This window comes from Rhynchophorus ferrugineus, unplaced genomic scaffold (genome assembly GCF_030347505.1).
Source record: "Rhynchophorus ferrugineus isolate W39M unplaced genomic scaffold, kcgeb_rfMv2 rfM4, whole genome shotgun sequence".
Taxonomy (NCBI): Eukaryota; Metazoa; Arthropoda; class Insecta; order Coleoptera; family Curculionidae; genus Rhynchophorus; species Rhynchophorus ferrugineus.
The window spans coordinates 16,606,502-16,633,731 of NW_027472583.1; the positions used below are offsets into that span (position 1 = coordinate 16,606,502).

At 31.0% G+C, this 27,230-nt stretch overlaps 1 protein-coding gene across 3 annotated transcripts in view; it reads right to left on the reverse strand.

The window, feature by feature from the left end:
* Positions 1-26,576, reverse strand: part of LOC143195499 (uncharacterized) — a 186,863-nt gene extending 160,287 nt beyond the window's left edge. For all 3 annotated transcript variants that reach the window (XR_013005547.1, XR_013005548.1, XM_076402717.1), the window contains exon 1: positions 25,857-26,576. Coding sequence is in view for 1 of the 3 variants with exons in the window: in XM_076402717.1 (XP_076258832.1) it covers positions 25,857-25,992 (136 nt within the window). In the remaining 2 variants the exon portion in view is untranslated. The remainder of the gene's footprint in view (positions 1-25,856) is intronic.
* Positions 26,577-27,230: the final 654 nt, after the last annotated feature.

The window sequence follows — 27,230 nt, forward strand, 5'->3', positions numbered from 1 at the left end:
CCATTACGAAAACAAGTTTGTCAACAAAAACCAGATTATTATTTGAACATATCTACTCGAAAAATGCGTCGCTTTAGAAAAATATATTTCGACAAAGTTCTTGTTTAACCGCTTGTTTGGGTTAGAATGCAAGAATTTTTACCTGGGTTTAACACATATCAATATATTACCTTGAACATATTTGGTATTACATAGACGATAATACCTTTAAAAGTAATTTCGTTAATATCAACGCTTAGAAATGTATTTGCAAATTAAATTTCATACTAAAAATAGGTATCTGCATAATAATAAATTTCTGTTTATTTACATTTTGTCTGAAAAAAAATAATTATCACTATTAAAACCATTAATACATTAGATTCAACATAGTGTACCATAAATTGTCTGTAATAATAAATAAGCCTGTAGATATGGTACTTATATGTCTTTGCTGCTGCTTCTCAGTAACAACATATAAAAAGAAAAGATGTTCATGTTCTTTAATAAGTGTTGTAATTTGAGGAGAAATAATACAATTATATAGTTAAATAAAATTGAATCTATACGGTCTGACGAATGTATTCCCTTTTGCATCCCAAGACTCAGCCATTGTTTGACTCATCCATCGTTAACACAACGCAGAAGTTTTACCGTAAATAAAATGCCTCAACTATTACAGAAGATATTTAATTTTGAGTTAATGATAGTTGATGTGGTGCAGCTGCTACACCAATCTTAAGCCCACAACTCATCTAATAACTATTCCGATTGAAGGTGAAGAATCAATAAGGTAACAAAACTTATTAGTTCCTACGCAGAATACTGAGAAATATCAACTACAAAGTTAAGATGAAGAAAATTCAATTATTTCAAGTCAATTTTTCATCAAATTAAACAATAAAAACAACACACGATGGTATTTGTTAGTTCGAAATACAACATCCTCAGAGCTGACAAACAACAGCACTACATTTTATAAGGCCATATGGCTTATAGTCTGTCATAAAACATACATCCAGTGAATATGCATTATTATAGGCGTATATAAATAGTAAATATGTTATTTATGTGAACTATTATTAGATGTACAATAATTTAAATTATATAAAAATGGAAAAATGCCGATGGGATAAAATATTGTTATGTTGAATACTTATTTACTTCAACTAACCTAAAATATATTTAAATGCAAGTGTTAATTTATTGTTAATTGTACTGTGGATTTCTTTTTATGTCTTGTTGTCGGTGAACAAAACAGCAAGAAAGTGTGCTACATCTTCTGCGTTTTCTTTGGTTTTGAAATAAATAAATAAATAAATACATAAATTGTAATCATATGTTGTTTTCTTAACAAACTTTTAATTAACTTCCTGATTAATAGTTATAAACCTATTTGAAAAGTAATTAACAAACATTGTTTGTCGCAGATATAAAAATCAGCATCATTTCACAATTTGTAATATAATTTTATCTTTGATTTGTTTGTTATAAAGATCTCTAATCTTTAGATATCCATGTTAAATATTGCCTAAGAAGAGAAAAGTTTGCTTTACTTTTTTCGAAAAAAATATCCAAGCTCTTGGACTTTTTATATGCTTTTTAAGACATTGGAAATCTTCAAATCTTCGACTTAATTTTTTGGCTGGCCAAAACGCTCTTTCGATGTCAAAATTACAACTTTTAAACGTTCACACAGTATTCGATGGACCAAAGGGTTATAAGATTTAAAAAACACACATTTTATAGAAGAATATTCATTCTTTAAGAAGATAGGATCCTCATACGGTTCAAAAAAATAATTTTAATCAAACGAAAATGTAATAACTACCACAGGTGGATGTTTTGCAGACCCTAAGGAAAACCACTACATTGATGAAATTAATTAATTAATTTTTCAAACATCTATCAGGCCTAATTATTGAAATTTTTACATTTTTCAATACATTAATGACAAATGCAGCTTTGATATGTTTTAAACGCGCACTTCTTTGGATTCGTTTCATTAATATATATTACTCTGGAACCCCAGTGTTAATATTTGGTAATAATTTGTTAATCGAAGATATCAATTGAATGTATACATCATATCATTCACAAATAGTTGGGTATCAGAAAGTTCCGTGCAAAGTGGGTGCCGCGTGAGCTCACTTTTCACAAAAAACGACGAGTTGATGATTCGGAGCAGTGTTTGAAGATGATCAAGCGTAATAAACCCGAGTTTTTGGGTATATATGTGATAATGGATGGACACTCTGGCCCCTAGCGACTATTTCCTGTTCTCAGATCTTAAAATAATGCTCGCTGGGAAGAAATTTTCGTCGAAAGATGAGGTGATCGCCGAAACTGAGGCCTATTTTGAAGCAAAGGACAAATCGTACTACAAAAATGGTATCTAAAAGTTGGAGGGTCGCTATAATCAGTGTATCACCCTTGAAGGGAATTTTGTTGAATAAAAAACTAATTTTCCCCAAAAAAAATGTGACTTTTCAATTGGCCTGTTAGGATTATACCAAAAATGGGTCGACTAGTGGATAGATGAGATAGTGGATAGTACGAAAGATGAGAAAATCTAGCGGCTATCAATGGACAATACCTTGAATAAAATGCATTGTACCGATTTTTTACAATAAAGCTTCAAAGTCCTTTAAAACTAATTTATAGGATTAATTAAATGTTTACCAGTACTAGTAAGATTGTATATTGTAGATGCATAATAATTTATAATAAAGATAAAGGACCAAATTTAAGAAATGTAATATTATCTGCAACACCTGCAATATTCCAAAAATTATTAGAAAGCCTAATAATATTACTACAAATAAATGTCAAAAAACATCTGTTAATCTAAGAACAACGCAAGAACAATTTACCGTACTATTTATTTACGAAATCGGTTTCCGCTAACGCACATTGGCCGTTTTTTTATAAGGCAAAACGATAATTCATCCACGTAACGACGAAATAAATCATTCGGTACAGCGTTCAATTCTTCCGCGCGCCTCAATAGGAATAAATGTACCGGCTCGCCATTTTAATAGTCCGTTCTGTAAATTAAAGCGAAATAAAACAAACCGAACGGGCAATTTCCTTGTAATTTGTTACATTTCTAGTATTATTCAAATCCTATTCAAACGGGCTTCTGTTTCTAGATAGGATCTTAATGGTATGGCGGCTATCTAGGCCATTCTCTCGTTTACGCAATCACGTACAGAGCAAAAAAAAGCAAAAACACTAACATTCCTTACGCCACCGTTCAGGTCAGTGATATCTAGTTTGATGTACAGATATGATGTATATGTAATAGGTGTATCTAGATAGAATGATTAGAAAAGATCAATGCTAAATACTAAGATAATATTATTCCATGAAATAAGGATTGAAATAAAAATTATTTTTTATTATTTATTTATTACTTTGTTACTATTTATTACCCGCTAACTTGCAATTTGTCTTTACAATAACTTAAATCTAGGTATATATCTTAGGAGAACTCATCGGCCTAATTTCACTCTCTAATGTACCGTTCGACTGTTTTTTTTTCTTTCAATTCGTGATGTCAGATGAAGATGTACGAACCCTTTCCTGTATAAATTGTGAGAGAAGAAAATTTCTGTGTTTTTACTTTCCAAAGGTAATATAAGCGAGACGGAGATATAGATATTCCATCACGTAGAACCTTTAAAAAACCTTTCAACTGAAAAGGAAAAAATAATTACTGAATACTATTAACGTGCAATTAATAATTTCATTTTAAACAATGTAGAATTACTTTTATGTTTGAATGATCTGGGGATCAGTAAACAGGAATGGAATTTTTCTATGGAATGGAATAATATTCCACAAATGTTTTATCGTATTGTAATATGTTAATTGCTATTTCTAAATAATATACTATAATAAATATAGACTATACAATAGAACTTAAACAAAACCTAAAAAATAACGATGTAAAATAACCGTAAATACTAAATACAATTAAAAATATACATAATCATAAAAAAATTAATCCATGGCATAATTAAAAATGATCGCACAATAACTACTAGAGCTTTTTTAAATAAAGTAAATGCTTTATTTATTATTGGACGGAAATATTTTTTAACGAAAATCGAGAAAGTAATATACAAAATATTACCTATTCATTATTGCCACAAAACAGTCAAAAGTATTTTACTATTTATCATTCACAATTTTAATCTTTTTACCCTGTTACATTGTTCAGTGTGAGTAGTTGTAATCCGTATTCAAGTATTCACTCATAAACATTTGGCAACTAATCAGAATATCGACCCTTTGTGACAATGAAACTATTGATGGTACTAACAGTCACTATAGTAACAGTCAACTTTATATGGGAAGACAAAATTGATGTTTTTATTGTTTTCCTCAAAATTGTTCCAATATATCATCACTATACAAACCTTCCTTGAACATCTACAAATATTTTATAAAATAATAGGGTGAAATGTCCCGGGCGTAACAAGGAAAACGTTTTTTTTTTAATTCAAACTGGCTTTAATCATCAAAGGAATCTCCATCAAAAGCTACACAATCATTCCAGTGTCGCTCTAACATTTCAATACTACTTTTGTACAACGATTTATCTCTTGTCTCAAAATAGGCTTGTCCACCAGCTAACTGTCCACTTAGATGACGATCGTTTCAGACGACGTCGTCAGATATCGACGTAAAAATTGCGGTTTTTACTTTTAAACATGACACTGCTCAGAATCATCAACACGTTGTCGCTTTTTGGTCGACAGTGAGCACATGCGGCGCCCACTTCGAACATAGCTTTCTCATTGTCAAATGCTCATGCGATATAAAACCCAACACGTTTTTTTGATATCTTTACGATGTCAGCTAACTCACGCAACTTCACTTTTCGATCAATCAAAACGATTTTGTGTTTTTTTTAAATGTTTTCTGATGTTATTTGCGTTCTGCACCATCTGTGTCTCTACGACCACGTTTGAAGTCAGCAAATCAACGTTTTATTGTTGTTTCTGATGGAGCGGAGTCCTTATAACACTTTTCAAGCCATTCCTTCGCTTGAACGGTAATTTTCCCATCAAGAAACAATGTAAAATTAAAACCCAAAATTGTTTTTGGTCCATTGTTTTGAAAATACCAACAGCAGTGTTAGTTTTAGCACAATAACTCACAAATTTATGAGTAGAATATAATGAAATTCTAATAGCTTATAGGAATATATATATATATATATATATATATATATATATATATATTCCTTTAATTATTATTAGTATTATTCACATATTCTGTTAAATATTATAAAAAATGTTACAAAGATATTGAATTTATTTCAAGGACACTCAATGTGTTTTACGTCATTTTAACGAGATGAATAAAACCCCTCTGTACTATATAAGATAATATGGCTATTAAACCCGACAAAACAAAACTTCATTACTATTTATGAGTAGCCGTGATTCACCATCTAAAAGATAAACCTAATTTATGATATCTGAAGATTTCAGGCTTTTGTGTGCGCAGTGCCCCCATTTCCTGTGTGTTACCTGTCACAGCTCAACACCGACGTAGACGCCTAAATACTGTCCCGACATTTCATGTTGCCGATGGAATAACATAGATTGACGTCTAGACGTAAAATACGATTCCGCCGTCTTTTGCGTGGTTGTCGAACATTAGCTGAAGACGAAAAAAACGCAATTGTCGAGTAGTAGTTCGTTAATGTAATTTCATTACGGATATATAGATGAATCATAATTTGTTTTACTTGAAGAAAACTACTTCATTAAAGTGATTAAAATTAATTGCAAGAGCATGTTTTTCATCAAACCAATACAAAACCAAATTTATTAATATTAGACATGAATATCAATATCATTGTTTTGATTTATATTTTTAGCAGATTTGCATAAGAGTGCCGTGTGCTATAGACCGAAACAACTTATAAAAAGCTATATCTCTTAAATACAACAACTATTTATTTTGCAACATGTGCTCCAAAATAATCATTATTATCTTTTTATAATTTTGTCCCATTTCTCAATTATTCATCATAATAACCATAAAATCATTATGTTTTGACAGTTTTTAAAATTGTACAATCTTACATAACACGTTTTATAAATTACATGTTTAAATATTATTTTACCGGGAAACCGTATTTTATCTTAAAGATAATTGTTAAATGACCTAAACTAACAGTTAATTGATTTGATAATTTTGATATTTCTCTATATAAAGTAACAGTTTTCCGTATAATTATTGAGTTATTCCGAGTATACAGGCGTTAATCATGGAAAACTTAAAATTGTAGAATCTGGTGCAAAAGCCCTTCAATCACTTTAAGAAACTTATGGCCATACTACCACCCCGTCACATCCCAATTATTGGTTTTAGTTTCAACGATTTAAAAGTGGTTGTTAAAAATGTTCCAATACAATGACATGAAGACAAGGATTTCTAGACAAATCCCAGCTCAAACTCTTCTCAAAGAACTTTCATACAGCTTAACAGTTGATAAATCAACTGTTCTCAGACGTTTAAATACACCGGGAATGATCCAAAGTTCCCACATTTTAGCATTATGGCTAGCAGATGAATTAACTGAAAATGTCATTATGAACCTCCTCAAGCATTAAAAATCCTAGGGATAGGTGAAATCTATGTTTATATCTCGTAATTTTCGGCAAATATTACCCATACAATTGTAATTAAAAATGCTGCAATACGTTGCCACACATTTTTTATTCTAATAAAGTTCCTGACAATATGACAGTATAAAGTGAAAAAACTAAGTGAAGTGTGCAATAACGAACACAGTAAATAAGTATCAAGAAAGAAGAAACACTTCAAGAAAACATTGAAATATCTTGTGGCAATCAATGTTTAAACATAATCGATTAGAAAATGATGAAACAGAATACAAAAAATATCATCACACAAGGAAGTTTTAATCTTTATATTATATTATATTTTACTGTCTCCATCTGCATTAAGAAATAGATATAAGTAAGAGATGTTAATTGTATTATACTAAATTCACATCATAGATATTACAAAGAATTAAGATAAATAACTACAACTAACAAAAGATGAATGACAATACATATAGTTTAGAATATACTGGATTTAGCATGCTAGAAGCTAATACAATGAAATAAAATTAAAAAATAAAGTTAGAAGTGCAATGACTACCAAATATCATTAGTTTTCTAAAATCCGTAGATATTTCTAAAAACATAAAAATAGTTCATACACTAGTGTAAACTCGCAAAATGAAGCAAGAGATACAGGGTCAGACACAATAATAAGAAAACCATGCAATATAGTACATTTTGTTGCATGTTGACAACACTGCTTCCTTGTAAATACTGCGATGTGTATGTATTGCTAATAATATGCTTTCTTCTGGGGTTACTACAAGTGATCAGAAAAATAAACCCCCAGATCTCCAAAATGAACCAGGAGTCTGAAATTCCTGTTTCCTACAGTCAAGAGAGACATCAGAATATCATCAAAAAATGTCTAACGGGAGCATAATCGCGAGATCTCAACACAAGTGAATCGTTTTAGACTTGACTTAGAGTGAGGACTAGATTTCCATCTCCAAAACCTCACTAAAGGCAATTGGCTGTTGTTTTTGTTTACATTCCGTTGAAAACTATTCGAAACTATTAACACTATACGAATCTATTCTGCAAAGACTTTCAGCCATTTGAATAGTAAATAGTTGCTCAAAACCTTATTAGTAAATAAATTATGTATATATATATTAAGTGTTCATATTATTTTGTCCATACTTTTTAGTAGCCAACTTACATTCGCTTTTTTTCGCCCTTTTGTATTAACTCTAATACAACCGAACAGAAAAAACAACTGGTAATCGAACAGCAGACGAAACTTATCCAAACTAATTTAAAAAATCATTCCACAAAAAGACTTTGAAAAGTTCAGTCAAAAAAAGTAGCCTTAAAGTGAAGAAACGTTGCATACTGATGGTTACAATACATATCATTATTAGCATGTTCATGAATAGTCGACTTCAAAAAAAAATATTTCCTACTTATGTTATGATTTAAGATCTACATATAAGTAGCTGCGATAATATCGCTGTGGTTGAAGAATGATATTTTGTAAATAAAAAAAGCGATCGATGAATATACAATTGACCCGATGTATCGTACTCCTTTTTATGGTAGCCCCCATACATGGATTTGTTTAGTTTATCGACATCGGCCTACCCGGAAAAATAACAGCGGCAAGAATAAAAAGCAGACACGATTTAGAATTTAACTTTTAACTGACCTTGATCGTTCATGTACGAAATATAATAAATAATGATACTGTTTTATCTTTCGAGTGATTTAATTAACGTAAGCATGCCTCATTGAAAAGTTCAAGTATTTTTATTTCTGATTAAAAATGAAAATTGTATTGAAAGATGAGATGACGCAAAAGCGAGACAAAAAGGTAAATTAAATTATTTCAACCCGAATAGGTCGGACCTTGAACAAGTTTTTGCTTTTTTTGTTAAAATTATTTTAAACAATAGACAAAAAACATATCATTCAGTGCTAGCCACTATCCAGAACAAATTTTTGAATCATAAAAATTGATATACTGTTCTCTAAATCGCATGGTATTTATTGGAACAGTTCATAATCGGTAGAACATATCCAAATTCGAAATTCTGTTCTGGTAATAGATTGGAGATTTGACATATTTTGAGCATATATTCTGTTCAATTTTCAACTTCTTATTCGATTTATATTATTAGTAAATTTGTTTCTTCTTCTGAAGTGAATGTGAATTATTATTTTCTAGCGCGTTATCATTGAATTGGAATAAATATAGTCCTTTCATTAAAACAGCTCATGCATATCATAGATCACGTCAACAAGACCTACAAATAGACTAGAGACTGAAAATCACAGCTTAATAGCTCCAAATCTGTCCGTGTGAATTTAGGTTGCGGTGAAATGACAAAAACCTAATTATATCATTTGACAGATGCCCGATTCCTCAAGCAGATATAATATCAGCTAAATACCTCGGAATACATCTCGATGGCAGATCAAATTGGAAACATCATGTTAAACAAAAATCAGAGCAGATTAGACGCAAAGTCAAGCAACCGTACTGGTTAGTCGGAAGATACTCTCAACTTGATCTAAAATTAAAGAGATTGGTTTATGAGTCAATCATAAAGCCAATTTGGACCTATTGTGCAAATATGGGTGTGCAAATATGGGATTGCACTAAAACATCAGAACAACTGTGTAATCCAACACACCCAAAACAAAGTTCTACGAAGAGCTGCACGATGACCTCGAAACCAAATTGAAGAACATACGAAGTGATCCAAGATTTAAAACAAACTTAAAGAATTTTCAAGCCTTGTTTTTAGGTATATATGGTTGCTAAATCACAGCAATATGGAAGCAATACTGGACAACACGCAGGAAAACAGAGGATTGAAGCTAACCAAACCAGATGAACTTGTTTAGTATATAAATCTATTCTTAACTCTAATCTAACAATTAATTTGGGAAATATATACTAATGTGTTGTGTATTAATGCAACTACAAAGAGAACTAGTAATAATTATACTAAGCGTATCTAATGTAAGATATCAATTAGTTTACAAAAATAGATGACGTCGAATATACAGCCAAATGTAATCTGTAAAAAGGTAATATTCGTTTAAACTCTGAACGGATTTTTCCTTCTCATTTTACTCTAGTTAAAAAGAGACAGAATTATATATAATGCGTCGGATCATGCAACCGCATTAGTTTGCAAAGTTCGATTTGTGTTCTACAAAACCAACCAGATGTCTTAGGCTATGTTAGAGGCTATAAATCGGCACACGTTGTAAAACAACACGTTCTAAGTTAATACGCAAAAAAGCAATCAATAGTTTAATATTTATTAAGAGGTTGAAATTATGAGAAGTATTAACATTAATAGATCAAGAATCTTAGAAAGAAAGAGAAAATATTGCTGAAAAAATTATTATTAATAGGTTTACTTGCAGATTAAACAATATAAAACTGATTTTTTTATCTTCGAAAATAGTTTGCCCCTTAAGGGTTTTTATGTATATATTTAAAGGTTGTTCTGTGGTTTTTCATGTTTGCAAAACATTCTGTTTCTTATTTACACATCAAGCTCATATATATAACCAGTAATATGGTGGTTGCTAAGATTATTTAAGCAGTTCAGTAAATTACGAATTTCTTACTTTAATGTCACAAAAAACTGTTTACACTATAGAGAAAGAAAATGTACTTAATTTTAATAACCATTATTAATTACACATACGTAATCCTGGTCAATTTGCTGGAATAAAACGAGAATTTATTCAAGATCCAAATAACAGAGTAATATTAAAAATAAACACATGACAAATGCAAATTACTTAACTTAGCGACGAAATAATAAAAGTATAATATCACAAATACCAGTGTAAATTCCAGGACAATTGATACCTCTACCAATTAGCAGTACTTTCTTTCGCTGTTAACCACATTGTGAGCCAGACATTAAATTTCAACTATGTGAAAGTTCTTTAACTTCATTTTTCCTGGAAATGACTAAATTGACAGTAAAAGTTGTGGAAATGAAATAATCTATAGACTAATCCTATTTTCGGGGAATCGGTATTTGTTTTATTACTAGATATCGCAACACAATTTAAAATACGATATATCAGAACGACTGAAAATTATCAGAGATTTTTTTATATATCGGAGAAATAACAAAAGTTGTACAGTAATGGCAAGGTCGATTTAAAATAATGACTAACAATTTTTAAATGATCAATCGGTGGTTACACGTAATGAAACAGCTTTTATGTTCGCTGCTTTTAGTCCATGGTTATACTAACACTATACCATAAACTTATAAATCAAAGTTAATGTCGTGTTTATAAATCGCAAACGTAAATTTAAAACATAAAAATGTAATGGAACTTTATCTAAAGATGTTGAACAATAACAAAACTTGAGAACTATTTTACAATCACAATGTTCTAAACAAATCAGCGAGAATGACCTTATTTAAATACTTGTTTATGTAACGGAAGAAAATTATAGTTCATCAAGTATCATTTTGTTTCCAGTAATAATTTATCCCAACCTATAGCTGTGCAATTAAAATAAAGTACACTTATAATTGGCTACCGTAACATTACTGACTCATCTGTTATGCTCTGCTGGTGGTGAGCCTTAACTATAAAACTAACACATAGTGTGTATATGTTATATCGGGCGGGTGATACGGTCCTGGCTATAAAGATTGAGGGAACGAGGTGTCTTTAGTCTAAGACTGAATGGGAACATGAGTGAGACGTCTAAACATAGAGATTTGCTATATTTTAGAATACATTTTATTTATATTTAATATATTTATAATATTTATATTATATTTAGTACTTCTTACCGTGAAATAAATTAGTTTTTGAAGTAAAATGAAAGTTTTTCTTATTTTAAACCCTTCCCATATCAGAACAAGCGCAGTTGGTAGAATTCTGGGGAGATAATAAGGCTATTATCTTTTGAATTCATACAATTAATCGGAATCAGGTTATTTATCAAGAAAAGAAGATAGACTGATGGATTAACAATCATTTCGCATTTATTCATCGAATCTCTTGGTGTAGTCAAGTGCACTTCGGGCAAAAATATCGCCGCTGAAGTTGTAAGAACACAACAATTGTCTGGAAGGTGTTAAAGGACCCCTACTATAAGCTATTCCAATTAGTAAACTTACAAGCTTTGAAAAACAACCCTAGTCCATGAATTCCCCTGCACAAGCATCAGAGTTCAAGATGTAGGATCACCAAAGGCAGTCTGAAGTTGCTGCGATCTAAGAAGTCTACTGAAAATTAGACAGAAGTTTGCAGTTCAGGGTGTACGACCACCAAAGGAGGATTGCAGTAACTCAGTCTCCCAATAGCAGTCTATTGGAATTTGGAGTCACCAAAACCAAAACTATTCTTGCACTATTCACAAGGCAATTAAAAGCCAACTGATGGACGGAGGTACATGCGATAAAAATAATTTTAATAAAATTATAAGCTATCCAGACGAGTTAATGACCGTACATCCCTTTGGTCACTTCTTCACCAGTGATGTATTCGAACGAACAAGACTATATGTTTATGTTAAAACTGAATGATGTGATGCGTGAGACGTCTAGACATAGAACTTTAATCTATGTTAGAATAGATTTAAGCCATTACTGTTGCAGTAATTTCATAGGTATAATTTGGTTAACCTTTATGTTTTTTTAAGCATGCAGTATTTTCTATCTATTTCAATCTTCTTTTGTTATTAAAATGACATAATCTTACTTTGTTGCTTTGGCCTTTTTGTCTAGAAAAATATTTTGTCAGAAGATATGAACATATCACCTCATAAGAATTCAAAGTTAACTAAAAATGTGTATGTTTTGTTAGATTAGCAGTTGAATTTGCTCACTGCCAATACTGTTCATCCATATATCGTCAGACATTTTGTTAATTTGTTAAAATCAGAATCGTTTTAACGTTAGACGCACTTGTTATCTTTGCAGGTTGGATAATTCTCTAAAGACTAAGTAGTAGAAACTCCCCATTTAACTCTTGAATTAGTGTGACCTCCAGAAGTTCGCCTTAGGAAACTTCTGTATGAAGATAAACGAAGAAAACAATGAGATTAAAAGACACAATTGAAGAAAATACTAATAGAAATAATAATAATGGTTATAAAGACACTTTAACATTATAGGAAAAAAATCCCAAACTTGCACTAGTATTAACAACAAAAAGAGAGAAACAAATCCAAATGAAACTAATGATAGTACAATAACAAATCTGTTCCGGCTATTAATTTGTGAATTCTGATGAAGCCTTACTTGAACTATGGTGTGTTTGAATACTCTGTTGGTGAAAATGCAGAGCATCAATGAAAACAACTGTTGCATTTATTACGTGATGGTTTCCACATTTATCTACATAGAACAACACTTTTAACGCTAATCTTCGCACTTCTTAGAATTGTATTTTGAACATTCATTACATTTTCTGTTTGACTTGAAGAAATCTGCTTAGAATCCCATAAAATAGTTTCAGGAACTTATGGTAATGCCACTCCGTTATATTCCAGTTATTGGTTCGGGCCATTCACAAAGAATGACATAAAAAACCAAATTTCGAACACAATAAATTGCAAGATTTATTGAATTAATTCAATACAATATTGCCATATTCCATAATATATATAATATACAATATATATAGTACTAATTTTTGTGAACGAATGCTTTTTAAAGGTGAAAAAAAAATGACCACACTACATACAACACCGAATACATTGAAGTTCAATTCCTAGGCTTCAGTATCATATATTTATTTATTAACACATTCCGGTAGTAAAAATATAACGATGTAAATGTGTAGTTGGATTGACTATTAAGACTACGTTATAAAATCCTGAAATTGCAAAAGTAAATCAGCTTCGACCACGACAATTTTCACTGTGTAATTGTTCATTAATGGGAAAAAAAATCAGCGCGACCAACCTTCATGTTACGACAAAAAAAATGAACATGCTAAACGATTATGTCGTAATATTCGTCGGTCGCTTTTATGATACAATTAACACGAACAAGTCGAGTGACTAATGTCGGTAAAGTAATGCGGCTCGCGATCGGCATTTAAAAAATAAGAGTTATTTGGTTTTGGACTTTCTCTGCCCGACCCGAAAACGATTTCCGACGCTGCATTGGGCCGGTACTTTTTATTTCTACCCGGGGAACTGACCTTTTAGAAAGGCGATTCGATATCAACGCGTGTATGATCGAGCGTGAAATTAAAATATCTAAGTAGTTACTATTTCTGGAGAATCTCAACCTGTATTCGGTAAACCTTCGGTAGTTTCCGCCTGATTATGCGACGTTGCCATATAAAAGAAATCTTGAGTTTGAATCTAACATACTACAACAGCCATTCTGGATTTGGTCCTGGCAGTACTGGAAACCCTGTTTTGTAAAGTTAAGAATTCTTCATAGTTTATTTGTTCTTCTACTGTTCATATTGTAATTATAAATAATTGTAAAAAAAGCTATTATAACACTGTTAACCTGAAAAGACATAGGAAGACATTTTATCCAGGTTCGTACACATCCAATTTTTATTTTAATTTAGAAATTGGTTAAAGTACAAGTACAGATAAATTTGACTCGATGTTCTTTATGTGAGCATATCTCATTAAAATGACAACTCGTTGATCATATAATCAATCCACAGCATTAAAAGTTAATAAGAAACACTGAAGTTTCGCTCTCTTAAAAATTTTCAAGTATGGGGTTCTTATTTTGGTAAAATAATTACTCCTTTTAGATTTGACTGTAATTGATAAGGAATTTATATGAGTGTATCAAAGAATGGGTGAGAATGGGTGAATGTTATTGAAATCAGGTAAAAATATGATTGTAGCCAAACTGCTAAAAACAACTAAAATTCCAATGTATCCCATATTAGATGAAACACGAGCTAATTTAAGTAGTGGCAATTTGAAAAGACTATTTATTGACTCATAAATATTTATATAATATTCAGTAAGAAAACCAATGAAAGTCCACAGGTACAAAACATAAAAGTGACGCTACGAGTGTTGAAGCATGGGTGAATCAAATTAAAAATACAGAATGTGTGTTATATAAACCACAATCTTAGTTTCTGAGTACCTACCCAACTTTAGATTTAAGATTTTATGTTAATTATAGTAAATGTCCTGAAAGAAAATCCTGTGCTGGTGGTATCCAAAACCTGGAATATTTCAATATTCTAATGAGAATTTCAACATTCTCAATCCTCATGCCTCATGACCATCGCAACAGTAGTTGCACCGTCCTGTCGAGTTTACTACTGCGCGATTCAAACCGGCAAAAACGAGGTTACGAGCAAGAAGTGGTAAATACAAACATTTAACCTATATTTACAAATAATTGTGACGTGTTTCCTAACAAAGTTTCTATAGTATGTGACATAGAAAAGCAGTTCTACAGACCGGTCAAACTTAGTCACGACAATCAGCATCAGTACCTCTGCCACGTAAATTGTAAAGCAATAACTCATTCTCAAAATTTAGCCTAAATACTTGGTATTTCTAGTTTCTGAGTCTAAGTAATCATCCTCAGGATCTTAGTACTAAGCTATTCTTGCTAATCAACTATATCACTATTCTTTATAACAATGAGTATATATAACAGTTAGTTATTCTCTTCTAATCATATCAAGTTAATAGCACAACTTTTGCAGTCTATAGTAGCTCATCTCTTTGTCCATATACTTACCATATAATAGGTGAATAATCTAGATTTAAAATTAAAACTTATCCTTACAGGTTTGTACATTGTTTTTTACTGCTAAATCGATTTTTACTAAACTAAATATAAATATATGTTTTAACAAGTAAGCAACGATGCCTAAATGGTATTTTTCATAATATCCTAAAACATTACAGATTACAACAAGAACCTTGGTTTTAGGATAACTCTATTCACCAAAATGTTACTAATCATCAATAACACTATCTATTAAAATATCTTATTAGTCAAGTCATTATCACAGCTAATAATATATATATATATATATATATATATATATATATATATATATATATATATATATATATATATATATATATATATAAATGGATGTCACAAAAACATTATTTACATTTTTAAATCCCAACTAATGAGTTATTTCAAGCATAGCAATATTTCAGCATCAAGAAGTATAAGAACAACAATAAAAATGCTAGTTCACAAGGTGATGTAGCGTATATTTTAACGACTGTTTATTCGCTATTGTTTCATGATTAACAGTTAAACGTAGTTTAATTGCGTTCACAGAGAAAGCCATCAAAATCCGATAGGGTAATTTAAAAGCAACAGGTTTCCTATTTAAAAATATCCTGATCCTCCAAGATTTTATAATTCAAGTTCTCTAATGTGATCAAAAATAGAATAACATAAATATTATTATGTTTTTCATTATGAAATCACCATACCAAATGTTCAACAAGAAGCAGTATTTGAATATTATGCGAAATTTAATTATTGCTTGGTTTTAAATCATAATAACACGTCTTTCCACGTTATCTCTTCGAGAATTTTGTATTAAAAAATCAATTAATTCCCTAATTATTATATTCTCCTAATTTAACTCCGTTACTTGTTGCTTAAACTCTAAAAACACTACATCGAGGATATGGTTATAATGCAATGTAATATCAAAGACTGGAAGATACGTTGACCCAAATAAATTCTATTTAACGAAAATTACTTTAAAATGAACGTAGAAAAATTCCGAACACTGCATCACTTGTGAAATAAGTAATGTGAAAACTAATGAAATAAATAATAACATCGTATTTAATTATATACAACAAAACAAATCTAATATTTTAGCAATCCAAACAGAATAGATCATTGTTTTGTACCTTAATATTTAACAAATGAAAAAATATGTATTTACATCAAAACAATGTTAAATCTGATAAGATAAAATACCCGATAGGGAACCGTTTAATTCGTTCTCGATTAAATTTAAATTCAAGCGCTTGATTGTGTTTAAGGAATAACAATACAATTACTTGTAACTATGATACATACGTATAGCCGTATCAACCTACTATAGCAGCTGAATAAGGCCATACACCATGATATTAGCATTATTTTTTTCGGTGTGGTATCTTGAATTTATAATAATAACGGTGTGTTATTTTTAATAACAGGTCAATAGAAAAGTCCCTGGCCTGACATATAGATGGCGCTACTAGAATTAAATCCCTATATTACGCGTGTACAAATTTGACAGCTGTTGGATCATTAGTTTGCGAATTATAGCATTTTGAGTGAAGCAACTTTTGTTATTGTAAAAGAATGAATAAAAGGAATTTCGCGTGTTGATAAAATATTGCTTTATGAAGGGAAAAAATACAGTTGAATCAAACACTTGGCTTGATGCCGAGTTTTCGGGTACTACCCCAGAAAAAGCAACCATCAAGGATTGATATGCTAAGTTAAGGTGAAATGAGCATCGAAGGTGGTGAACCCAGTGGACGCCCAAAAGAAATTGTTACCGACATATGTACGTGTGAAAATTGAAATTGAATATATTGCAATTGATATAGTAGATACTCTAAAGATACCAACTGAACGTGTACAACATATCATTCACAAATATTTGGGTATGAGAAAGCTCTGTGCAAAATAGGTGCCGCGCGAGCTCATTTTTGACCAAAAACAACGACGAGTTGATGATTCAAAGCAGTGTTTGAAGATGATCAAGCGTAATAAACCCGAGTTTTTACTTCAATCTGTGTCAATGGATGAAACATGGCCCCATCATTTCACTCCGAAGTCAAATCGAGAGTCACCCGGGTGGAATGCACACGGTGAACCCGCTCCAAAGCGTGGGAAAACGCAACAGTCGGCTGGCAAAGTTATAGCGTCTGTATTTTAGGATGCGCATGGAATAATTTTCACTGACTACCTTGAAAAGGGAAGAACCATCAACAGCGACTCTTACATAGCATTACTGTACCGTTGAAAGACGAAATCGCCGAAAAATGGCTGTATTTGAAGAAAAAAAGTGCTGCTTCACCAAGACATGGCAAAAATCCATGAATTGGGCTTCGAATTGCTTCCTCATCCACCGTATTGACCAGATCTGGCCCCCAGCGACTATTTCCTGATCTCAGATCTCAAAATAATGATCGCTGGGAAGAAATTGTCGTCGAATGAAGAGGTGATCGCCGAAACTGAGGCCTATTTTGAAGCAAAGGACAAATCGTACTACAAAAATGGTATCGAAAAGTTGGAGGGTCGCTATAATCAGTGTATCACCACTGAAGGGAATTATGTTGAATGAAAAAAACTAATTTTGCCAAAAAAATGTGTTTTACTATGGTAGGCCGGGGACATTTCAATTGACCTGTTATAAGCTGCAACACCATCAAATATATATTTTAGCAAAATTACATGAATAAATTTTAAAATATGTTCTCAATATTTTGGCCTCATTACGCAATTACCAAATCAATGGTTACTATATATAAATTACAAACAACAAGAATGAATGTGTAGTTTCTCTAACATATTACAAAATATCAATATAATTACCATGGTTCACATATAAATTAATTTTTGAATTATATATTTGCGCAATTTTATTATCGCTATCTTATTTTATTTCTGAATGAACTGTATGAATGAAAAACTGTAAATAGAACAATGTAATGAAATTAAAGAATTATTTAATTAAAGAATGAAATTAAAGAATTTAAAGAAATGAAACTAAAGAATTATTTAATTTCATCGAAGATATATTATACTTGATATTTTTTTAATTATTTAATTAATACGTTGTTCCTAGTCGTTTCCGTCTAACCTACAATTTATCTTTATGATAACTTAAATCTAGGTATATAACTAGGAGGACCCATCGGCCCTATCTTAGTCTCTGCTGAAATAATATATATACATGTCACTGCTGTATTTTTTAATATATGCACCTCACTAAACAACACTACACAAGATCAGATGGTTTGATACTTTTGAGTCTGTATCCTGTTCTGGTGGTATTCCATAGTTGCAATATTTCAATATTCGTATGAGAATGGAGTCTTTCCTCATGCCCCCTTGCAATTCTCTTGATTTCTTGACTCACTGTGGGTATCTGAAATTCTCGATGTAGGTAATCAGTCCTATAGTATTTGGATGCGCCCACAATACCTTCCAGGACTTTGTTCTGAATACTTGATATGATAAATAATTTCTTATATTAGGTGAACGACTTTATATAAGTGTTTTTTTTTTATATTTTCCCTCAAATATCGAATAAAATTCGCAACAGCAAACTTAATCTTAGAAATAATATCGATTGCTCCCAATGATCTTTGTACCATTTCTCATGTAAAATATTAATGCAACTAGTTAAGTAACAACTAACTAAAAAGCGAAAAAGTCATAATATATATCCATGTTTTTTCTCGTTTTAAACACACGAATATAGCTCAAATAGGGCAAAGTCTGGTAAGTATTCCGCATGCCAGAACTTTCTCATCCCAAATTCAAGGGGATCTAGTAAGTTTCACAATCAACATAATACAAGTTCAGATACACAGAAGAACTTCTTTAAACAAGCATTCCGTTTTGATGTTGATTTGATGCCTGCCTCTTTATCCAGTAGAATTTGTAATTCCTTTTGAGATTCTGTGTATTATTTTATGTTATATAATTATTATATTATATTTCTAATAAATAAAAGCACTTGTTTTAAACCCTACAAGTTTAATAACTTACTAACGATTAGTAATATTTTTATGAATATAATCGATGTGAAATTACAATGATTATTCTAACCGATATTTGTGATTAGTCATTGCAACATGTTGCGTTAAGTATGTCTAATTGAATACCAACGACGTTATATTTGCATCAATTGTTTATTGGAATTTACAGTGAATAAACATTATCAATAGTGGTTACCTACAAAAGATAAAGAGAAAATGTAAAGAAAAATTTAATGAAGATCCATATTAAATCAAAAATAAACATTAAATATCACTAAAAAAATTGTCGGCATGTATTCAAAAAAACAAGAACATTTTTATGGAAGACACATAAGAAACAAATAATAGTCAAATACTCGAGAAAAGTCTCTACCAATGATCTAGCAGAATAAAGTACTGCAAAATGTTTATTAAGTCAATAAACAATATACAATAACAACATAATATTGTTTCAGCGACAAAGAAATAAATCATTATGCATCGAAATAAAATATATAATAAATAATCCTTGACAATAATTACAATATGAATCAACATCAATCAATAATAAAAGAAATATTAAAGTGTTTTTCACCAACAAGGAATAAAAGAATTGGAAAAAAATTATGAAAGCTGCGTTAGAAAAATCTACACAGTGAGTGAGTGAGTGAAAACACACCTACACAGTGAGTCAGAAAAAATAAATTCAAATAACATATGTTAAGAAAATTCAAATAACGTTTGAGTTCAACAGTCTGTGAAAGAGCCGGAGTTCTGCAGATATAGACAATGATGCTAAAATGAAAAAAGGCATATGCCTATATTCTAAAATCATTATTCCTCATTACTCCATGTCATTAACCTGTAGGAATAAATAAACGAGAACCGATACAAATTATAGCAGAACATTTAGAATAAGCATTTATGGTATAATTTTTATATAATATATATATATATATATATATATATATATATATATATATATATATATATATATATTATTATGTTAAATGTATAAACAACTGATGCAAATATAATGTCGTTGGTACGTAATTAGGCATACTTAACGTAACATGTTACAATGGTTAATCACAAATATCGGTTAGAACAATGATTGTAATTTCACATCTACTATATACACAAACATATTACTAATCAATAGTAAGTTATTAAACTTGTAGGGTTAAAAACAAGAGCCTGATATTTATTATTATTGTCCGGACTGATGACAGCTCTGACGCCACAGGCTCTTATATATTCCTACCCTGCAGAGGACGAGATATTCCATGACAGTGACTGAGGCAAAAAAAGATATACCTTCTATAAGCCAGGATTCAATAAATTCAATTTTCAACACTTGAGTCGCCATTGACTTTTCATAATATCAAAACAAATTGGATCGTCTTATAATAAATAAAAATTTAAGTTGATATTTCAGAAATTATTTCTTCAAATCATATCAAAGTACCCAAATTGTGAGGTTTTTATACGGTTGGCTGCTGGATAGACTAGTGTTACACTGATTCACGAAGCTCACTGCAAACTATCGATAATATATTTTTCTCACTTTCGCTAGTGGTACAAATTCTCGAATTATACAGCCTGGCTATTATTCCAGCCACAGATACCTGGGAACGAATTAGCTGATAACCTCGCAAAAGATGCTATTACAAGTGATCGACAAATTATAAATAGATTGTATTTCCCAATTTCTAGATAATAAGATAGATAGCCTGGTGCAGCTTGAGTGGGATTTGCTGGAGAAGGAAAACAAGCATTTTTTATTTTTATTTAAACATTTTTTTAACTAAAATTATACAAGCTTCATTTTAAGAAGTACAATTACTACAATTTATAACTACAATTTATCTTTATGATAACTTAACTCTAGGTATATAACTAGGAGGACCCATCGGCCCTATCTTAGTCTCTGTTGAAATAATATATATACATGTCACTGCTGTATTTTTTAATATATGCACCTCACTAAACAACACTACACAAGATTAGATGGTTTGATACTTTTGAGTCTGTATCCTGTTCTGGTATCCAATAGTTGCAATATTTCAATATTCGTATGAGAATAGAGTCTTTTCTCATACCCTCTTGCAATTCTCTTGATTTCTTGACTGATTGTGGGTATCTGAAATTCTCGATGTAGGTAATCAGTCCTATAGTATTTGGATGCGCCCACAATACCTTCCAGGACTTTGTTCTGAATACTTGATATGATAAATAATTTCTTATATTAGGTGAACGACTTTATATAAGTGTTTTTTTTTATATTTTCCTATACTTTATATATACTTTTATCTATACATCAATTTTATTTATTTACTTTTTTGAATACATATTTGTTTTATTTGGATGCACATTATAGCAGAACAATTAGAATAAGCATTTATAGCATTATTCTGAAAAAAAAATTCATGGAAAGTTCTGGATGAAACTGGTATACCACAAAAACACACTTAGAGATTTATCGAATAAGTAGTATAGAAAACAGTATAATGTAAAAATAATGTATTAATACCCTTAAGACATTCTAAGATATATTGTTTAATAATTGATATATCTTGTCTTAAGAACCTTTACACGTTAATACCAAAAAATAAGTAACAAATTGAATTTGATATGAGGAATGAACTAGCTAATCAAAATAAATATAATCTCTAAACGATATATTAATATCAGTCTGGAATTCTTATACCAAACGGAAAACCGAACGTCATCGCTTTTTAAATGAAATAAATAAACAAAAATACGTTTAATCACCTCCGTTACCTTATCAGAGAACGCCTAGTGTTAATATTACCGTTCACACTTTATGTTATCATTTTAATGATAAAGAACATTGTTTAACGTTGTTTTACAGTATTTGCTTGAATTACCTTTAATTAGATATTGTTAATGTCAATGAATAAATACGTAACAGATTAAACAAGACTACCGGTATTTATGATAAATATTATGATGAAAAGAGCATCATTCACTGACAAAGAACAGTAATTCTGAGAGACAAAACATACAGTACAAATATTCAAAATATCAGAAATATTCTTGATCATCAAAATCACGCCAGTTTTTTCAATATTCCCAAAATGAGTTTTAAATAACTTTTCCAATTTTCAAAACAATGAACTGATTCGATGTAGTGATTAAACATTATTTTTTAAGGTAAGCATTCCGAAGACTTCGCTGAACACTAGTCGCTGCAAAATCGGCATTTAATCAGTGAGGCAAGGACGACACCAGAGAAACTTCTAAGACACCCTGGGATTTCAAGAAGATACTGCAGCAGAAAAAAATCACCAGCCGAAGCAAGACTGAGCAAAAACAGAAAAAAATTAACGTAATTTGTACATGACAAGACGTTTTTATATATTAAAAATTATGTTTTCCTTTAGTACATGATACATAAAACATGAATCAACTAGTGCAAAATATTTTACTTTTCATTTTATTAACAATATGAGTAGATGATTGATTATATTATTGATTTAAAATATCCCCAACGCATTAGCATTTTTTAGAGATTATGAACACAAGCTAAAAAATATTAACGAAACCTAAGAAATTAGAACCCCTTCATCTGTTCCAAAGAAGCTCAAGACATCAAAAAAATCAATAACGAAATTTGTATAATATATATCGGAACAAAACAAATATATATACAAACAAGTAAATAAATAAAATAAATAATCTTGTTTTCCTCCTCGAGCAAGTCCCACTCAAGCTGCATCAGGCTATCTATCTTATGATCTAGAAATGGGAAAATATAATGTATTTATAACTTGTCGATCACTTCTAGTAGCATCTTTGGCGAGGTTATCAACTAATTCGTTCCCAGGCATACCACCTGTGGTTGGAAATCTAGGCGAATACAGCGCTGCCTTGTCGAGATATAGCCAGACTGTATAATTCGAGAATTTGTACCACTACCGAAAGTGAGAAAAATATATTATCGATAGTTTGCAGTGAGTTTCGATGGTCCCCTTTATTGTGAACATTTCAGGAGTAAGAATGGTAAAAACAGAGGGCAGTCTGAAGAGCTTATTGTGGGACCTATGATGTATTGTAGCACTTAGCCCTATAGAGGACCTCTCTCCAGAAGCCACCCGTATAAAAACCGCACAATTTGGGTACTCTGATATGATTTGAAGGAATAATTTCTAAACTCAAGTGTTATAAATATTGAATCCTGGCTTATAGGAGGTATATCTTTTTCTGGTTAACTCACTATCATGCAATATCTCGTCCTATGCAGGCTAGGACTATATAAGAGCCTATGACGTTATAGCTGTCATCACTCCAGGAAATAATTATTATATCAGGCCTGTAAATTAATTTTAAAGGATTTGCATCAAAGGTTACTTATCTTACAGGCTTCACCTTTTACTATGTGTCATTTCGTCGAAGTGCGGATAAAAAATGTTTTCAATACGTTAAATATGTCTGATTTTGTACCGAGTAAACAGCCCTTGCTTATTTTTTTATTTCAGTATCAAGAAAAAGGCGGCTGAAAAACATCAAATGCTGTGTGAAGCTTACGGCAATGCTCCATCAATTTCAACACGTGAATACCGGTTTCGAAATTTTAAATGTAGTGATATTTTTAAAAGTGGTGACGAACTGATGAGTTTGAGCACAGCACTGCGCGAAAACAGCCGGTATACAACAAAATCCAACAATGTTATTCTTCATCATGTCAATACTCGACTACATGTTGCAAAACCAGTGGAAAACATAATAGGAAACATTAAAATGGGTTGATCCGTGGATAGCTTCAAAAAATAAATTAGATAGTAAATTGCCTGAAAGATGGGAAAAAGTAAGCTTCAAATGAAAAAATCTTTTCAAATAATATATAGGCCTAGTATTAATAATATTTTTTGCTTTACTATGTGACATTGGATGAAACATGAATTCACTAATGGTAAGTGTTTTGCTTTTTATGTTATCAGTGTTTCCATTTATTTACATATATTAATTTAGACAATAAAAATCTCGTTAGCATGGGAATTAATATTATTTATATATTATTCTAAAGACGACTATTTTGAATCAACTTTATTACAATAATTTATAATGTTAAAGGGCAATGTAATTTATTATTTTTAACTAGAATATAGATGTTACCAAATGGTAAGTGAATAATTAAATAATAAGTGTAATTAACGACTACTATCCAACAAAAATAACATATGTTTGTAGTGGTACTAAATGGATAGAAAACAAAAAGAAGGAATCACTCTAAAATATATTTTACCTTTAATAGTATAAGAATGTACAAAAAATAATACGATTTAGTTATTTCACTTAACCAATGAAATAATGAAGTAATTAATTAATAACTTTTGTTTACTATCTCAGCATAACAAAAAATAATATTTTAAAGTTTATACCATAAAAAAAATTAAAAACGCTGAAAAATATAAGGTTGGTTTTAATAAATACAAAGAGGTACTAATCGGATTGAAAACATATTTTAGAATTATTTCTTCTTTTTGTTAAAATATGAATGAATATATTTTAAATTTTTTTCTTCTTTTTATTTTACCTTAATCTTATAAGAATGTACAAACAATTATACGACTAAATTATTTCAATTAGACAATGAAATAATGATGTCATTAACTAATAATTTTTGTTTACTATCTCAGCATAACAAACAATAATATTTTTGAGTTTATACTATGGAAAAAATTGAATGACACTGAAAAATATAACGTCGGTTTTATTGAATAATAAGAGGTACTAAATGGACAGAAAACCAAAAGAAGTAATAATTCTAAAATATATTTTTGAAGTAATTAATTAATAATTTTGTTTACTATATTGTCCTAACAAAAAGTAATGACATTTCAGAGTTTATATTGTAGAAAAAAAAATGAATAACGCTGAAAAATATAACGTCGTATTTAAGGTAGAGTGGAATTAGAGGTACTAATTGGATAGAAAACAAAAAGAAGAAATAATTGTAATATATACTTTATATTTAATGGTATAAGAATATACAAAAAATAATACGACTTAGTTGTTTCACTTGGACAATGAAATAATGAAGTAATTAATTAATAATTTTTGTTTACTATCTGAGTTTAACAAAAAAATAATGATATTTTAGAGATTATACTATAGAAAAAATTAATGATGCGTCATATTTAAGTAATACTAAAAAATACTAATTGGATTGAAAACAAAAGGAAGAAAGAATTGTAACATATATGTTGCCTTTAATTGTACAAGAATGTATCAATAATAATACGTTTTAGATATTTCACTTGAACAATGAAATAATCAAGTAATTATTGTACAATTTTTGTTTACTATCTCAGCATAACAAAAAATAATATTTTAGAGTTTATACCATAGAAAAAAATGAATGACGCTGAAAAACATAACGTCATATTTAATAAATACTCAGTAAACAGTAGCAATAATAATTCTCGTAAACTGTTGCTATCGCAACGAGAACTAAGAAATTGCGAAAGCCTCGGTCTTTTAAGAACATTTACATTTGCTTCATGGGTTTGTATTTAATTTCAGCTTACCTGGATTTCCTGCGAAATCGTCCTTTTCTAACAGTACGGACGGCGGCTGTAACCCGTACGCAGGCATCCACGGGTTATTGCCGGAATTCAGATCCACTGGCTGTCCGGGCCAGTCCTGAAAAGACACTTCATCCATGGCTCACGTATTCACAAATCACGATTCTCATCAATACTTCCACATGATAACCAGAACTTGTTGTTCGTCCTACACCTCGAGTTCACTCTGCCTCATTCCGTTCCCAACCGAACCGCTGGCGGTACGCGACTGACGCGATTCGCGAGATTAATAAATTCGTTAACTATTATCAAATCATCTGATGCATCGTTAAAAGGCTTTTCGCAGTTTCATACCAAAAGCATTCGTTCACGTTGTAAACCCGGTCAAGCAACGGTACCGAAGCGAGAACGCACTGATAGAAACTCTACGGGGATTAGCCGGGGCCCATTCGACGTCGTGACCTTTAATTTTACGAAGAGAACGTACCCGGGTACCGCGATGGTGTTTTTTTCGTCGTCTTCGCGAAGACCGACGATCGATGACGACGACCACGACGAGGATGTCGACAGCAAAGAAGCCGAAGAACAAGAAGGGTTCGGTTCGGCGCTGGCGGGTTCGAAGGACCGCGGGGACGTGGACGTAGCGGCGACTCTTGGTTTGTGTACAACAGAAAGCTACGTGCTCCGCACCATGGCAACGGTAGAACGCCGCGCGGTTTCTGTAAAATGAACGGAAACCTGCTTGAGTTGAAAGTCGACGCGGTGTTGCTAGTTTTCGCTGAAATTCATTATTACTGGAGAAAAATTGTATTCATTAACTTGTGTACAAGTGAATTATTTTAGAATGTTTGAAGCTTTGTTATACAATATCGGCAAAATGTATATTAGTCAAAGTACTGTCCATCGATAGACGCTATTTTTTTTCCATTTCTCAAGCAATTTTCGGATTCTATTTCGAAAGAACGATGCATCTTTTGAGTCTATCCACCAATCGACCCATTCTTATAAGAAGATGTCGGAAGAAGTAGTAATCAGAGGGAACAAGGTGTAGAGAATACATCAGGGGAAAGCACTTCCCATTTTAATGTTTCCGAGTATGTTTTCACCGGTATTTTGCATGATGTGGGCGAGCGTGGTCGTGCTGAAGAATAATGTTACATCTTTGGTCGTATTACCAACACATCAACTGTAGTCGATAGCGATTCCCACTGATGGTTCCATTAGGTTTTAGCAGCTGATAGTATATCACACCAAGCTGATCATACCAAATACAGAGCATTAACTTGGATCTATGGATATTTGGCTTTGCCATTCATTTTGATACATGACTATGCTTTTTATCACTTTGGATTATCGTAATGGACCCACTTTTCATCA